The sequence below is a fragment of the Amaranthus tricolor genome, chromosome 9 (genome assembly GCF_026212465.1).
Source record: "Amaranthus tricolor cultivar Red isolate AtriRed21 chromosome 9, ASM2621246v1, whole genome shotgun sequence".
Classification (NCBI taxonomy): Eukaryota; Viridiplantae; Streptophyta; class Magnoliopsida; order Caryophyllales; family Amaranthaceae; genus Amaranthus; species Amaranthus tricolor.
Window position 1 is genome coordinate 8625784 of NC_080055.1, and position 18688 is coordinate 8644471.

General features: G+C 34.9%; 1 protein-coding gene across 2 annotated transcripts; it reads right to left on the bottom strand.

Annotated features, from left to right (window-relative positions):
- Window positions 1-2362: 2362 nt before the first annotated feature.
- LOC130823635 (O-fucosyltransferase 38) lies at window positions 2363-10361 on the bottom strand. 2 transcript variants are annotated; one of them, XM_057688339.1, is made up of 11 exons: window positions 10016-10361; window positions 9491-9581; window positions 9026-9093; window positions 8436-8524; window positions 8181-8358; window positions 6863-6991; window positions 6599-6735; window positions 6018-6231; window positions 5724-5908; window positions 3589-3684; window positions 2364-3321 (listed from the first exon to the last, which is right to left on the bottom strand). In XM_057688339.1, exons 1-11 carry the CDS (start codon window positions 10220-10222, stop codon window positions 3183-3185), a joined length of 1533 nt encoding a protein of 510 aa, XP_057544322.1. In that variant the 5' UTR covers window positions 10223-10361; the 3' UTR covers window positions 2364-3182. The 2 variants fall into 2 exon arrangements, with proteins under 2 accessions (XP_057544324.1, XP_057544322.1); XM_057688341.1 differs by lacking the exon at window positions 9026-9093 and having other exon boundaries at window positions 2363-3321; window positions 10016-10155.
- Between the last annotated feature and the right edge of the window lie 8327 nt (window positions 10362-18688).

Here is an 18688-nt window from a genome sequence, read left to right on the forward strand (position 1 = left end):
AATAAGTAATAATAAATCAAAAATTTTATATTGCAAAAGTGAATCATAATATAACCATAGCAATCGTTTGGTAGTTAGTATTAAATAGTGGAAATAATGGAAATTTAGTGTAATTTGTTGGGAAATCTCTTGACAATTTTAGTAGTCATGCTTGTTCTACTTAAATCATCTCATTTTTTTACAAACTTCATTCCAATTCAATATTAACTATCATTACACAAATGGAAATTTACGCTTAGAATTTCATACATTTGTGTTAGTCGGAATATTCAACTAATTTTCGACTAAAATAATGTTAGTCGAAAATTCTGTCAAGTGTCAATTTTTCCTACTGCAAAAATAAGTAGTCGTCCTTTTTTAGACTAAATCTCCGACTAACACAATGATAGTAAAATTTTTTGTGAAACTTAATATGAAAAAGGAAGGGGAATTATTTGCCCTTCATTTTCGACTATTTTCCTAATATTTTCACTGACGACACTGACAACCACCCTTATCTCGTTGCCATTGTCGCAATAATTGGGTTTGGATTTGGATTTGGATACCGAATTCAAATAGATTCTAAATGACATAAAACCACATGTGAGACTGCTCAATAAACGAAATGCCAAAGGATTTTCTTTTGAGCTATTTAAGAGTTATTCAACCTGAGTTATGAGTATACAAATGATTTTTTAGGAAATAAAGAAATGACAAGGATTAAATTCATAGTTTAATTCATTTCAGTATTTTAGGGATTTATTTAATTATTTATATAACTACCTTGAATCATTTTTCTCGAGCCGTACGAGGAGAAATCCTCCTATACATTTCCGGGGGTATTGTTGATCTAATCTATCCAACTTGGTCTAATTGAGCAATTCATGTCCGGTGTGAATAGGAGGTGGATCTCTTTTCTCAACAACGCAAGACCTGAAATTTATTTTACTTTTCCTATAAGGGTGATATCTATCCAAAAGCCTTTTATGACAGTCAAACCAACATACCTTCCGGTTATGCGTGAGGTAAAAAGCCCGTGAATCGCATAGAGTAAGAGCAAGCATATCGTCTCGCTGTAGTCCACCCAAACAACATCAAAAAAGCAAGAAAATCGTTGATTGTCCGCTGCTCGCAGCTAGAAGTTCTCCCTTTTGGAGACGTCGAATAAATGCCCTCGTCCTACAACATGTTCAACTCATGTATCAATGGTTCAAGGTATAAGTCAATGTTGTGTTTTGAGTTGCTCGACTCAGTGACAAATACTGTCAAGAACATATACGAATTCTTCAAGGACATCCAAGGCGGAAGATTTTATGGGGTAACAATCACAAGCCATGATGAATATTGTTTTCCCGAACTTTTAAAGGGTTAAAACTATCTATACATAGGCCATGTCGCACATTTTGAGTCTCCATTGAAAAGTCTGGATGTGTGTCGTTGAAAGTCAACCATGCATGAGCATTAGACGGATGAATCATCTCTCCATCTTTTGTGTGGTGCTCTGCGTGCCACCTCATATGACTAACAATTGCCACTGAAACATACAATCTTTGTAACTTGGGCTAAGAGAAAAATAATGAAAATGTTTTCGAGAAACCTTATCAACATTATTGTTTTTTCTCCACCTAGAAGTTTCACTAATAAGACAACAATTTGCATTTGCATTGTTCCCTCAATATATTATACACCCGTTAGGGCAAATATTTATCTTCTCCATGAGGATTCCAAGGGCAGCTATTTGTTTTTTGGTGTCGTAGAAGGTGTTTGTCATCGTATTCTCTTTCGGAAAAAATTCTTTTACCAATGTATAAAACTCGTCGTACAATCTCTCAAGCATGCCGAAATCCATCTTCAGGTTTGTGTCGACCATTCATAGACATCTTAGTGTGATTCTTACAACCTTGTTATAATGGCATGTTTGTAGGGTAGAATTAAGCAGTTTAAAGAAATTTCTAGAATGAGGGTTGAGATCTTCGTTGATGTGTACCGATGGTTTATCATTTATCGGTACAACATCAAATTGTGCGGGAAGAAATTGATGATAAATGTCTGAGAATATACTAGTAGCTGCATTATGCACCATTATCTATAAGTAAGGATTTGGATCATTCAACAATTGTTCCTCCACTACCTCTAGCTAAGACATCAGAACTTGAACCTACCTGCGCATAAACGTCTCAAGTCTAAAACTAACGTATGGAACTTGTTCGCTGTTAGAAAAAAAGCTTTTTTATTCAAATTTTTACAATGTTTCAGATCTGAAAATAGACTTGGATTTTAGACCTGCACATAGATTTTAACGCTGATCACAACTTGTATTTGACCTAAGCCCTCAAATGACACTTCTACTTTTTTTTTTTTTTTTTTTTTTTTTTTTTTTTTTTATCATGGGGTCTTTCTTCTTCGTGTCAATCAATTTTGTGGTTTAGTTGTGAGAATTCGAAACAGGCTCAGTCTGTTATTTTGAAGATCAAGTTCTGAAAATATGCATTGTAAATACTACAACGTAACATATTTTTAGTGGGATATATTCAGTGACATTTAACTTAAATGACACTACTTTATATTTCTAATGGTGTATATAATGGATTTAGCGACATTTATTGGACCTTTTAACAACATAATAAAAAATCATACCAAAGCTGTTCACGACGTAGGATCTAATGACAATTTCTCATAAATGTCACTATAGGCTATAGTAACAATTACATTTGCCACTAGAAGTCAAATAAAGAGCCACTAAATCACTTTGTAGTAACTTAAAATAAAAAAACCAATAATTATTACACTAAAGATATAAATCAACGACATTTTTTTAATGCCACTAAATCCCACATCGCAAAAAGTGAAACTTGCAACCAAACCAGAGTTCAGTTATATTCTCTTCGCTCTCCTCCAGTCTAAGTTTGCCTAAATGCATCAAGTTTCCCATTCTCATTCATAAAAGATACAACAACAATGTTGTAGAGCTTAACTTTGAAGTATTAACGTTCATTTACAAAACACAGCCCTTTAACCAAACAATGTCCCACAATGAAAATGAATTAACAAATGGGAATGTTATCGAAATGAAAAGAAAAAATTATACAAGTTACAACAAAAGGGAGACATACTGTAGAAAATCCAATATCCCTCGTTCGTGATTAGATCAAGCCTTGTCCAAAATTTGTTCAAAAATTCAGCATCGTGGAATATTTCTGAGTTCAAGATGTATTCAAATGGTCCCCGGAATTGCATATACATTCCGGGTATGGATTCTGAAAAAACGATTCTTCGTATCGGAATCTAGCTCTTCCCTTAATTCCGGGTGGGGGGGCGCTCCTTCTTCTCGGAGTTCCTTGTCTGTTTTAACAGCAGTAAAATATCTTAGACATCCATCTATGTAAATGACTACGGCCCTAAAGTCATCAAAACTGCCCTTTACTATACGAAACTGATTTTAACTGATTAAAGTCGATTTTTCCTCGATCTATACTGTTTCTCTTTGCAAGAAATTAACCTATTTTACTGTTTTCTACTAATTAAAACTTGTTTTCGCCAACAGATACAGAATTTGCTGAACCAAAAGACTAATTTCCCGACAATCACCATACGAGGTAGTGTTCTTACCTGTTCCTGTGTATCTTCTTGACAATACGGGACAAAGATGGCCCTTCCTCTAAATACCTAGAATCCAACTTATCAAACACTTCAATGAGACCCTTCCTGCAAAAACAATTACACTGAAAATATTACACATAGCTGAAATGCATATACACATTGAAATTCCCAAAAAGTATAAGGGGTCGTTTGGTATAATCCACGCAAACGGAATGGAAACGAATGCCATAAAGGGAAGGGAAGGGAAACGATAACGGTTAATCTTAAAAATGGTTTAACAAGACCATTAACTAAGGGTAAATTTGCGTCTTTCCAAACTTCTAACACCTCGGCCTCATTTGACCGCCGATGACCTACCCAAATAGGTTGCAAACTGGCTCCACAAACCAACACAAGTCCTTTGAACACAATTTGACCTCTCTTGTGCCTATCTGGGAAACCTTCACAGGAGCTCACGCATCCTAAGTTTGCTCCCCACCAATCATGCTTAACTGTGGAGTTCTTGGCAAACGGACTCCCTTGAAAAGAAGATGCACATTGTTAATATAGGTAGTCTATCAATCCTTTTCAAAGCTCAACCCGGGTTATCACAAAACTCCTCCTACCCAAACACCAAAATCCTAAAATGACCATGACCAAGAAATCTCTTCTCTCTTTCGTTTTCTAATCTTGATTTTTTTTTCTCTCCTCATTGCTTCTTAGTCACTTCAAATCAACAATTAAAAAATAAATTTATTTGTGATTGATATTAGGGTTCACAATCGAGCTCTCCTAAAAGCTCAATTCTTAAAACTTGGAATGAGCTTTCTCTTTCATCTGAAATATATGAAGGACGATGGCCATATATTCAGCATGTATTGATGAATCTATATCAATATACAGTGATGACTATTGTGGATATTTTTTTCCTCCAAAAAAGATAATTTGGCTAATTATCTCCCATTGAAGATAGGATAATGTTAATAGTGTGTGATAATCAGTGTATGATCATTATGGTGAATTACTAATGATGAGTGATTATCAGTGTATATGACAGAGGTAAGCAACAGTTTTTGTTTCCACTACTGATGGAGCGGTACTAAAGTTGGGAAATGGTAAGGGCAATGGAAAAAAAAGAAACAGGAACCAATGGTAACGGCAATGGAAAAAAATACTGCTATCTTGCTGACGAAAACTAGTACATGAACAAGCATCAATCTTTCAAGAGGTTTGTCCTTATTAAACGCTGAAAATATCCTACAAACTGGTCAGAGAAAGGAGAAGCGACATAAAATTGAAGAACAATTTTGGTATATAAGGGACTAAAGGTAGTCGTAAAGGTAGTCAAACCGAATCCAGGAAACAATGATACATATTTAAAAAATGATACATAAAATATCCTACAAACCGAATCCAGGAAACGATTTCTCATCAATTTTAGCTACCTTGAGCTTTGAGGGCATGCATGAAACAATGATACATATTTAAAGAACAAATGAAGTCAAAATTTAAAAATTAAGGTACTAAGAGCCATAGAGGTGTATATAAGGGACTAAAGGTAGTCGTAAAGGAGAAGAAATAGTCTTGGTGTAAGAAATTGTCTTGATATAAGGGAGTCCCTCTGTCCCTTTTTGTTTGTCCATGTTGTCGCTATTGTACATCTTGATTGTATTTGTCCATATTGGAATCTTTCCTTATTTGGCATACTCTTTTCCTTTATACTCCCTCAACTCCACCTTTTGGTCCCACTGACCTCTATTTATTTCCCTTACTATTCTAATGAAATGTCACATGTGGATTTGCACACTTGCCGGGGCACTATTCCATTCCAAAATATCTCAAATTGGATTTGTGCTTGGTTAAAAATTATTAAAAGTTGAGCAATTATAATAATCATACTTAATTCATTAGAATCCGACACCAAAAAAAATATATATCTTTGGCGCCATTTAAATAATGGACAAACCATATGAAAAGTACATTATATTGATTTGGTGGATAGTATAAGGGACAAACAAAATAGGACAAATGGAGTACATATTTTACGCAACATCAAGAGGCCAAAAAGAATTCTATTTTAGCTCCCCTTAATAGATTAGCTATCTCTATCTAAAGCACCCTGGTAAATTAGAACGCATTATTATTTTAAATCAGCAGGAACTAACCGATCTGGGGTAATTGTCTTCCTGTGCTCCAAGAACCGCCTATGTCCCTCAACTGTTCTTGCCATGTTACCCGAATGAGATGGAATGAACACATCACTCTCCAGAGAGATGATATAATCAATTGCTGCAGTTTGAGATGCATGATGGGAAAAAAGTCTTAATTCATCTTGTGTCGCCAGCGTTTCCTGCCATCAAAGAACAAACCAATGTTAGAACTCCGGATGGCTGCTCCGCAAATGCCTTGAATATTGCAGTGGCCAATTGACCTTGGCGAACACATATTTTAGCACATACCTTAAAAACTACATTAGGGAACCGGGAGGTCAGCTCTGATAGTCGCCTTGCACCACCATAAATTTCTCCGGCTGCTATGTATATCAACGTGGACGCAGGATAACCAAGAGCCTTAATGAAAATGCCAACCTCCCGTGGTGTTAATGGACAAAGGCCAGCATTCCGCTGCTCAGTGGAGTTTATCTTTTTTATCTTCCAGTGGCGTGTATTCTCCCTGAAAAGTGTTGGCAGAGAAGAATTTATCAGTATAAACAAAGTTATCTGGAGATTGTCATATATATATATATATATATATATATATATATATATGTATATATATATATATATATATATATATATATATATATATATATATATATATATATATATATATATATATATATAAAGTTATCTGGAGATTGTCATATATATACATACATATATATATATATATATATATATATATATATATATATATATATATATATATAAAGTTATCTGGAGATTGTCATATATATATATATATATATATATATATATATATATATATATATATATATATATATATATATATATATATATGTTACAATGTAGATTAATACCTCATAATCCTCAGCTCTTCAGATTCGGCATCAGAGAGACCATAGGTACATCCAGTAAAAGCAAGCATGTCTTTTTCATATCTAAGATGAAGAGCAATGTACTGACCACCACGAGATCTTAGTCGCTCCACTAGCGTCTGTGGTGTTACTGTCATGAAGTCAGAACCTACTTTAAAACAAATCTCACGGTATGCATTGACAAAACACATCTTTAAAGACAATGAAAACATCAAGGGCTTTTGATGAATAAAATCAGAAGTTCACCTTCCCCAAAAGTTCAATAGGAGGAGAAAAACGTAAAGCATGGAACAGAGCACGACATCTGAGCCTTTGAATGTCAAGAGGAAGATCATTGTTCGCAAGCCGAGAATCTGATTTTACAACATGAATCACCTAGGCAATATAACTAGACAAATTAATAGGACTATCACAAAGCATGTACTGGTTCAATTATAGTGATCCAAAAATCTTTTTTTCAAAATGACTGACTGTTAAGTAGCTTACATTATTGGGCCAAATCATAAAAGATTCCAGCTCATAGTGTAAAAACAAGGCCGCATCGCATCGCATTGCCGCAGTGTAAAGGTTTTCAAAATAAACGAACCAATATTCCACGCATTGTAAAGTTGTAAAAAAAATCGCGTTTTAGTCTGTATCGATGGATATCTTACGGGTTTGACCGATATTTAGGCGTTACGATATCCGCATCATTCTTGTTGCGGCGATCGCAACCATCACCGCATTTTTACACTATGATCTAGCTTTGGCCTCTGAAAGAACCAAATCAGAAAAAGGTAAAGATCAATAAAGTTCCTAGGATAGTGAAGATGGGAGTTACGAATTACCAAAATGCATAGATACCTTAATACGACTACTAAGTTAGCATAAGCTACTTGGCACATATTATTTGGCATGTAACTAAATTCTATAGTTCAAAATCTTATAATAAAAAAAATCACACTATTCTTAGACTTTCATCTTTGATTTAAGCAGCTTAGGTGTTCCTTTACGTGGAAATATTATGATTAATACTAGGCTGAAATCATAGCGTGTAAAAGTAGTTTCGATTGCCATTGCGATAACAGTCACGGTGATGTGCTAATTGGATGTCATGCACTTGTGGCACAACTAAATATTGGGCGAGACCCTTACGATGCATTTTCCGATACGGTAGATTTGAAACCATTACAACTTGGTCAACATGATACGATGTCAATTGTGACCTCGTTTTTGCACTATGGTTAGAATGATGGATAATTGTTAAGATCTTATTCATCATGGACAACATCCTAATTTACCATCAATTTGCCTTCAAATGGCACAATGTCCCAACCACATTGACTTCCTGTTGGTAAAGCAATATATTAATTCAAATCTAAACTAAATCAAAAATATGAGTCCCTCTTTCATGTGTTGTTCTCAATATACCAAACCTCCAAGACATATTTAAAGACTTGGACAAGGTCATAAGGAACAATTGTGTAGTCAAAATATTCTACGCATGAAGGTCCACGAAAAAGCCAATATTTTCAAGCCTAAGAAAGGCAATTTACACTCTACAATGAATGAAAAGAAGGTACACCTGATATTCCTTCCACAAATGAGTCATATTCTCATAATAGCTCATCCCTGACCAGGAACCAAAGTGTTTGCGGGCTCGTGGAACAGATTCCAAATGTCTAGGAAGTTCTTTCACAATCCTCACATCCTGCTGCAAGCTTCTGATGAAATGAAGCTCATCGAAGATGTCCCCAAATGCACTGCTCAAGAAACTCAATAAATGTCAAAATAACAAAAAGTACAAAGGACAGCTATAACAAGGGATTGTCAAAAATACCTTGAATCCTGCCAAAATGAACGTTTATCCAGAGTCGGAATCACCAAGGTTGCGTTCATAATGCGTGCCACAGCCACCATATCAGCAATCTAATCAGCAAGAGTAGTTTAATTGATCAAGAAAAAAAAAACAAGAAAACAAAACATGGTAAAAACCCTAAAATAACCAGGCATTAAAGTCATTTCAATCTCGAAAACATTATAATAGTATCGTTTTACATCATCTACGACTACATCTAAATTATTTAAACAAAGTTACAGTTTCAGAGTGCAAAACTTGAGAGAGCAAATACATAAGTTTAAATGTGCATAATCAACAACATGATAGTATGTGAACAAGTGGAAATTATAATTCATAGTCTCACATCTCAATAGCGCACACGAGGATAATTTGCATTAAATCCATGCTTGCAAGAAGCATGCAATAGCGCACACGAGAATAATTTGCAATAAAATCCTAGTGAAACTATTAGCAACTAGCAAATACAGGATTGATGTCCAAACCAAATAATTCACCACAAAAATCCCAATTTTTTAAATCAATACAATAACCATAACATACAATTCCGAGAACAAGTTGTGGTAACTTACACCGGTACGCATCTGATTCAACCCTCCATTACATTTCACAGTTATATAGAGGTTAGACTCTTGAGCAGCTGAACAATCATAAAAAAAGAAAAAGAACCAAGTTATGAATCTGTAGGAAATACTTCACATGTGACAAAGATCCCACGTCGCTAAAATAGTAGATTACTGACTTGTATATAAAACTTGATGGGTAATCCTCCTAATACCATATGATTTTGGAAAAGAGTGAGCCTCATCAAGTGTGTATACAAGTCAAACACTCATTATCAGTGTGTGTATCCACATGAGTGGGCCCGTAGGGTGATCATGTGATGAATTGTCACGGCCTAACAGCATCAACTAGAGTATCACTTGTGATACTACTCATCAATACGTGAACTGTTGGCAATTAAAGATCCTACAAACACTCATCACATTTCAAGGTTCTTCAAGAAAAGCAATATCAATGACAACAAAACAATAAACCTTTGTATTTAGAAGTAGGCTTAACACAAGGGTGTAGGCCGCGGCTGAATGTTGAACCCAAAAGCTTCTCATCAACACCAGGATTTCTTATCTGTAGTAGGCTCAATGTTAGATTACTGAGAAACGCCAAAATAAAATCTCCAATTTCATTCATTTCTCTTGAATATCAATTTAAATTGTAAATAACAAATAATATCACAAAATAATTTCATTTCTTTCTATGGAATTGCAATTACAAGCCTTACAAACACAAATTATTCAAGAACAATCAACCTAAACCAACTTTTTCTGATCAAAATTTCCAACTCTGCTCATATACCAACTTATAAAATAGCAAATTTCAGCACATTTAATAAAGAACACAATAAAAAAAAGGATAACAATTTCTATAAAACAAACATTGAAACCCAACATTACAAGGCAAAAAGATTAGCCCCAGATATATTTACTTAATAAAACTCTAAAAAACCAAAATTAACTAAAAAATAAATGAAAAGGAACTACCCAAGAAAAAAAAAGAATCACCTTTAGAGATTGATGGTGAGAATCATTAAAGAAAAATGGGTTTTGTTCATCTTGAAAGATATCCTTGGAATAAAAGAGGAAAAGGAAAATGGAAACCCCAAAGAGAAGGATTAGATAGAGAGTTCTAGTTAAAAGAGAGGTTTTTTTGGAGAGTGTAATCAAAGTTCCCGGCTTTCTACTGTTACGCATCTGCATCTGCATCTGCATCTACACAAGAACAAGAATTAGGCCTAAAATGGCGTCTTCATTGGAAGGCAAGGCAGAAGCAGAAGGATGCTACTGGTAATGACTTCTTGTCATACACAATCACAATTTTTTTCTAGTATTGGTGAAAATTTGACTAAATAATAGAAAAAAAATTACTTAAAATAATTTAAATTTTTAATTAAATATGAATAATTTAACCATAACAGGTGTTTTGCTAAGAATGCATGAAGGTTATCGCGAACGGATAAAATAAGTTGTTTTGTAAAAAAATAATAAAGTAAAAAAAAATCATACAATCTAATAAAAAAATTTTAAGATTCCAAATGACATTTTCACAGTGATTTGCCATATGAAATTATTCTTATCAAAGTTAATGTCAACTTATTTCTTTCATATATGAGTAGTATATCATATCATACGATCTAATAAAAAGATTATAAAATTCTACATGGCATTCTCATAGTGATTTGTCATATGGAATAATTCTTACCAAAGTTAACATCAACTTATTCTTTTAATATATGATTAATATATCATTATCATCATCATACCTGGTGTATTCTGCTCATAGAAAACTATGGTCAGGGTCCGAGGAGGGAAGAACGACGGTAGCTCATACTCATAGAGGAGAGTGCGGTCAAAAAGTCCCTCGGCTGAAGAAAGGTCTTCAAAGAGAGAGAAACCTGCAACTAGGGATGGCCACGGAGCGGGTTACCCGGAACCGAACTGGTCCCGAACCACTTGGAACCGAAACCGGAACCGGAACCGTTCGCGACAGGTTCCGAACCGGCCCGAACCGCGGAACCATGAAACCGCCGGAAAAAAAAGTTGTCGGAACCGTGAAACCGCCGGAAAAAAACTACATGAACCGGACCTAAGAACCGCGGGTTGGAACCGGAACCGGTCCGGGTGAACCAGTCCAACGGTTCCATGGAAGCGGAACCGGAACGGGACCGGTCCGGGTGAACCAGCCCAGCGGTTCCATGGAACCGGAACCGTGAAACTAGCCGTTATATAGCCGTTGCCAATTTTCCTATAAATACCCATCACTTTCAATCATTTTCATTCACAACTCATCTCTTCTCCTACTCTCTCTACTTACTCTCTCTACCTTAATTACTTAATTACGCAATTATTCTCTTAATTACATAATTAGTCTTTTAATTATTTCCTAATTTAGTTAATTACATAATTAGTGTATTAACTATTTATTTATTTATTTTTTAAGTCTATTATTATTTCAATATTATCATGTCTTCTTTTTTGAAAAAAGCCTCTAAAAAGTTACTAAAGTGGCAAAATCATTGGGAGGTTCCAGCTCCAAAAGAAAGGCCACTTCAACTCCGTCAGTATCAACAACACCTTCGATTAGTAATTATAATTATGAACCAAATTATCCAGAAGGGTACGACCAAAAATTACACAATTATGCAAAAGAAATGGAAAGAGAAATACAAATTGATGAAGAAAAAGAACAAGAAGAGGAACCAACGACCCCTATTGGGATACATAGATCTCGACAGTCATCAACGAGATCACATGAAGAACAACTACTACAACAACAACAACAACAAAGACAAGCTCATGGTAAACGAGTCAATTTCCAAACTATCGGTTAGTTTTATAATTTTATTCTTCAAATTCATTAAATTTTAAATTATTATTTATTTATATATTGTGGACTTGTGGTATATATCTGAGTATGTCTTTATATTTAAATTTAGATGAAGATGAACCAGTAAGACAACCTTTTCCGGCAATGCCACCTCCTAGTGGTAGAGCTGTTTCATATGTGTGGTCGTATTTTACAAAAGAACCAACCGACAATCCAAATGTAATCTTATGCACTTGTCAAATTTGTGAAAGTCATGGAGTAAAGCCCTTAGTTTCATACAATTTCACCAGAGGTAAATACTTTTTCAGTTTTTTATACATACATTATATATTCATATTTTATAAAAATTTATTTATTGTGTTTTGTGAATACGTGTTAGGTGGTGGTACGAGATCTTTTAACAAACATTTGGCAAAGAAGCATGGAATCACAAAAGAAACTCATGCAGCAAGCGGCAGCGGGACCACAAGTGGAAGCCAACAGTGGGACATTCCTAGCACAGGTATGCCTTTTAAATATAATCGTAATGATATGATTGATGAATTTTCTAAGTATGTAATTTGTGATGAATTGCCATTTAACCATGGTGAAATCGGGCACACGAGCGTTACACTAGAAAACGTTTGCAACCACAATATAGACCAATCCCTAGGAGCACGCTTAAACGACGCACAATTAAATTATATGAAACAATGCGCTATGAATTAGTACAAATGTTTAAATCTTTTAATGGTAGGGTTAGCATAACAACTGATATTTGGTCTGCTCCCCCACATTTAGAATCTTATATGTGTGTAACAGCACATTGGATAGATCAAAATTGGATTATTCAAAAAAGAATAATTGCTTTTGAGACAATGCTAGAAAGACATACGGGTGAAAACATAAAATATAGATTAGTAGAGATATGTAGAGAATAGAACTTATTAGATAAGATATTTTGTTGTTCTACCGATAATGCAACCGCTAACATTAAATGTATGGAACTTTTGTATAACGAACCTGCATTTAGTTTTATCCTTGGGGGTAGCTTATTACACATACGTTGTTGTGCTCATATAGTTAACTTATCTTGCCAAGTAGGTATAAAACAATTAAGCGATTTATTAGATCCAATTAGAGACATAGTGAAGTGGCTTAGAATTGGACAGATAAAGAGACGATATAAGCAATTATGTGACCAATATCAACTAAAAAAAGTGTATTGGTCATTAGATACTCCTACACGTTGGGGTTCAACCAACGATTTATTAAGAAAAGCGATTGCTTATCGTCCAATTATAACACAACTTTATAGTGAGTGTACAGATAGTTATATAATTGATGACACATGGGAACTAGCTATAGGTGTACATAAAATATTAGAAGCGTATGACCACGCAACTAAGATTTTTTCATATGTTTACGAACCAAACGTCCACTTAGTAATAAGTGAGTGTATTACTATTTTTTATCATCTTTTTAAACATACGCATGATGATACTAACCCATATTTAAAGCCGATTCTTGCAGATATGATGGATAACTGGAAGGCATATTTTACCGATTTTCCTTATATTTATGGAATTGCAACTATTTTAGACCCATGTTTTAAAACAGAAGTCCTTACTAAAGTAATTGGATTTTACTACCAATAATTAGATCGCCCGCCTAGTGATGTACATAATTATGTTGGAACTTGTAAAAAACTTTTAGCAGAACTTTTATGATTACTATGCTAGTGTATATAACCCAAAACGCGATACGTCTAGGCGTGCTAGCGTCTCGGCACGTCCCTCTTATTATAATTCCGTAATAGCTAATATAATGAGCCAAGATGATAGTTTTGTAGGATCATCTTCTTCTTCACCCTCCATTGCATATTTAGAATTAGATAGTTATCTAAAACATCACTTTGAAATTGACTAAGGTAGCTATAGTATTTTAGAGTGGTGGAAAGAAAAAATCAATAAAATTCCCCATATTATCGAGAATTGCAAAGGATATCCTTGCAATTCCTGCTTCTACGATTGTGTCGGAGTTTGCTTTTAGTGCAGGTAGAAGAGTTTTGGATGAAAAGAGATCTCGTCTTGCTCCACATAGTATTCAAATATGTGTTTGCAAGAAAGATTAGGATCAAGCGGACATTCGAACACAAGGACTAAGGAATGATGATAATCAATGCGATGATGATGATCCATGGATGATGATGGATACATCTGCATCATCGTCAGGAGGAGAGTCAGCGGAAGCATCTAACAAACCAGATGATGATGACGAAGACGAATAGGATCAATCGGACAACGATAAATCAACATTCAACAACTATAAATAAAAGGTATGACAAAGAACTACGTGGGCTTTGATTCCTTCGAGATACGTAGGCAGCTTAGTATTCCTTTGGATACTAGGTTCAAGTCCATTTTCTCCCTCTTTTTTCATTAATCATCTTTATCGACATTATCGTTGATTCATTTCTTATTAATTTTTTTTTCATTCTTTTTAGTAAATATTTTAATAACGATGACAACTTGACAAGCAATGAATTTCGCTAATAATCAAGTAATCATCAAAGGTACGTCCGCAATATTATAGTATTTTTATATTATATAAATATTTAAAGGAAAAATAAAAATGGAACCGATGGTCCGACCCGCCCGTCACGCGAGTTGGAACCGCCGGAACCGCTTCATGAACCGCCAAGGAACCGTTTGGAACCGCCCAGAAGCAGAACCGTTCGCGACAGGTTCCAAATGGAACCGGAACCGGATGGAACTGGAACGGAACCAGCCCAACCCGGACCGTGGCCATGCCTACCTGCAACTTACAAATAGATTAAATAGAATACGTACAAATAACTAAAAATAAAGATAAAAGTAAAGAAGGAGGTAAAGAGCGATAATTAAAGGCAATGAACAATAACAAGCGATGGGTAAAAGAGACAGGTTTAGTAATCTATGACATGAATAAGGCACCGTCAACTACCCCTATCCCTGGTCAGGTCCTTGGAGAGGTGATGTTCATGCATGTCACTTTTAATCTGTTCCTCCCACGTTCTCCTAGGTCTTTCTCGACTTCTCTTGTCCTCCACTATGATGCATTTGATCCTTCTTATTGGGACGTCATGTGTCTTTTTCTGCACATGCCCAAACCATCTCAACCTGTTCTCCCGCATCTTTACACAGGGAGGTGCAACCCCTAACTTCTCCCTGAACTCCTGGTTTCTTATCCTATCCATCATAGTATTACCACACATCCACCTCAGCATATGCATTTCTGTTACTTTCATCCTCTGTTCGAAAACCTTCTTTATGGGCCAACATTCTATCCCATACAACAACGCAGGCCTAATTGCAACGCGGTAAAATTTACCTTTTAATCTCCTCAGGAACTTTATATCACAAAGCACCCAGGTTGCTGCTCGCCACTTAAGCCAACCCGCTTGTATACGATTAGTAACGTCTCCATTAATCTCCCTATTACTCTGAATCACCTATCCCAAATATTTGAACTTGTACGTACATGTAACAACTTATCCCCCTATGGTCACCTCTGGCTCCCTATCGATTCTGTCCCACTGAAATTGCATTGCAAGTATTCAGTCTTCGTACGGCTTATGCGCAACCCCTTACCCTCCAAAGCCTCCCTCCACTCTTCCAATTTACTATTAGCCTCCTCCTTAGTTTCTGCGACCAAAACTATATCGTCCACTAAAAGCATGCACCATGGTACGGTTTCCCAGATGGATTTAAAGATTTCCTCCATAATGACCGTAAAAATGAAAGGACTTAGTGCTGATCTCTGATGTAGTCCCACTTTAATTGGAAAAGACTCTGTCATACCCACCGGTGTATGTATGTTAGTCCATACATGTCCTATATTAACTCAATGTACCTTCGTGAAAATACCTCTATTCTTGAGGCTATCCCAATCGGTGCTTTGTGGTATGCTATCATACGCTTTTCTCCAGGTCAATGAACACCAGATGCAAATCTTTCTTTCGCTCCCTATACTTTTCCATCAGTTTCCTCAAAAGATAAATTGCCTCGGTGGTTGATCTTCCCGACATGTATCCGAATTGGTTCTCTCTAATTACCGTCTCTCGTATAATTCTTTTCTCAATCACTTTTTCTCACAGTATCAGAGTGTGGCTTAGAAGTTTGATCCCTCTATAGTTCCCGCATATTTATGCATCACCCTTGTTTTTAAATAGTGGGATAAGTGTGCTAACCCTCAATTCTTCTGGCATCTTACTAGACCTCAAAATGACATTAAAGAGGTTAGTAAGCTAATGAATTTCCTCCTCTCCTAAACCCTTCCACACCTCAATTGGAATGTTATTAGATCCAACTGCCTTTAATCCTCCCATTTTTTTGAGAGCTTCTCCTACTTCCTCCGTGGTAATATCAATAATCGACCCATGATCCTATGTTCTTTAGATGTCTAAAGTTTGTCGAATTTTCTCCTTTAGACCCTTAGTCTCATTGAGCAGTTGGAAAAAATATTGATGCCATCTCATTTTGATGTCCTCTTGTCTAAGGAGTATTCGTCCACCTTCATCCTTGATGAACTTCATTGTCCCTAAGTCCTTCTTCTTCCTAGCTCTTGCTTTTGCCAACTTAAAAATATACTTCTTCCCCTCTTTGGTATTAAGATTTTGATAAAAGGCTTCAAACACGTGATTTTTTTGCCTCCGCTACTGTTTTCTTTGCCGCTCGTTTTGCTTCTTTATACCTCTCCTTCTTATGTGTCCTATCCTCCTCCTCTGTGCAAGCCATGAGCTCCTTCAATCTCCTGTTTTTGTCCTTTATCTTCTTTTGCACTTCTTTGTTCCACCACCACGACTCTTTGTACACCTTTGGTTTCCCCGCTTAATGTCTCCTTTGCCACCTTTTGAATGGTTTCTGCCATGGTTGCCCACATTTGATTTGCATCGTCTGATATACTTAGGTAGCCCGACATCTTTATTTTGTTTGACAATGTTGCGACATATCCCCTTAAGTCTACCCCACATGATTATTTTCCTGACCTTTATTTTCTTCTTGGCAATCTTTCTCCTCATACGAAATACTAGTACTAATAACCTGTGTTGGGTGGGCATCTCAGTACCCAGCACAACCTTACAGTCCAGACACGAGCTCCGATCAACCTTCTCTACTAAACAGTAGTCAATTTGGGTTGCATACCCACCACTCTTGTACGTAATCAAGTGCTCATCCTTCTTTCTAAAGATCGAGTTTGCTATTACCAACTCCTTTGCTAACGCAAACTCAAGCAAGATCTCTCCACTCTCGTTCTTTACACCATAACCGAACCCGCCATAAACTGAATTATAGTTAACTGCCTTCTTACCTATGTGTCCATTGAAGTCTCCACCTATAAAAGTTATATAAGATTTCCAATTAAAGTTTCTTAGAATATATATTTGCTTATGTTGAAATATTTCCTAACTAATAAAGTTTCTTCATTTTTAAAACTAAAATATTTCATCAAGAAACAAAAGATACATGATAATCAAAAATTATTTTGAGAATGACAAGAATGATTATGATTACGTTGTTAGAAAATTAACTAGATTTGCCTTAAAAAGTATGAGAACTTTTATTAATACTCATATTAAGTTTAACAACCGAAATTTTTTCATTAAGAACACTATATATTTTAAAATTCCCTATCTATTTTATAAGAAATATTATAATTTTATACTGATAACATATAATTGTATCTATTTTAAAAATTTATATTTATATATATTTTTATACTAACAATTTCATGCATGTCATTAGTTTCTATACAAGTTAAATTATAAAAACCTTGAAAAATAAAATAAATTTAAAAAGAGAAATCAAGTAAATTTAGTTTTTGTTATTAACTTTTAATTTTTCAATATTTTAAATTTTTTTTTATTTTTTCTTTTTTAGCAATTATCATGCAATATCGGTCCCCATTTAGTCAATAATATTTTTGGATAAGTGACGCTAAAATTAAGATTATTCATGATTTATTAATAGTTGAGATTATTGTAGGAAAACCAATAAAAAGTTTGATTATTGTGGGTAATTTTTCATATTATCGTTGCGTAAAATGTTTTTAATTTCTAATAAATCATCAAGCATGGTAACTCATTCAAATCATTAATTATACTTTATAATTTAATAAAGAACCAAAAAATGATAGTAATAATAATTATAACAGCATCATGTCATTTTGAAGAGATAAATTTTCATGGCAGTAATACATATATGTTTTTGAAAGAAAATGATGTCAACATCTTTTGTTTTAATTATAATTTCAGATGTATGACATTATTCACAATTGGAAAGTGAATAGTGTTCTTGCCAACAAGTTGCCATGTAATGTGCCACTTTACCATGCCATTTGCCACACCATCTTCCATGCCTTTCCCTCATTTACCTCATTTTGATGTTATTTTTCAAGTGAAGATGATGAAGAAAAGAGGTGAATTTTATTTTATATCTTTGATGGTTGTACATGTTTAAATACTCATGTAAATTGCATGTTCTTAGATGAGACTACTTATTCAGTCTGCGTGGTTGATGTTTGGTGTAATACCCTTGAATGTTGTTCATTTGGAAATTTTGGTTTGATATATCTATACAATTGCGCTTTGTTTTCTCTTTCTCTCCTTGTAATTGGCCTATATGGTATCTCTCTTTTTTGAGATTGTGCATCTGATCTGCCATTGTGTTTTTTGTTGGGTTTCTTAGGAATGTTAGATGATTTTTTTCCCTCTCAACCGGGTATATTTGTTATACATTTTAGTTTAACTTCTTTTTGTCAATTTTGTTCTCAATTGCTATGAGAAATTCTTTTTCCTATTAGACAGGGTACTCTCAATTGTTCTCAACTGT

Bases quoted from the DNA above. Each gene is read 5' to 3' on its own strand.
- LOC130823635 (XM_057688339.1), bottom strand. From the start codon at position 10,222: ATGCAGATGCAGATGCAGATGCGTAACAGTAGAAAGCCGGGAACTTTG. The intron at 9,094-9,490 runs GTTTATTGTTTT...ATGATTGTTCAG, and splicing joins GCCTACTTCTAAATACAAAG to CTGCTCAAGAGTCTAACCTC. The intron at 3,322-3,588 runs GTAAGAACACTA...CTGTTAAAACAG, and splicing joins AAGAAGATACACAGGAACAG to ACAAGGAACTCCGAGAAGAA.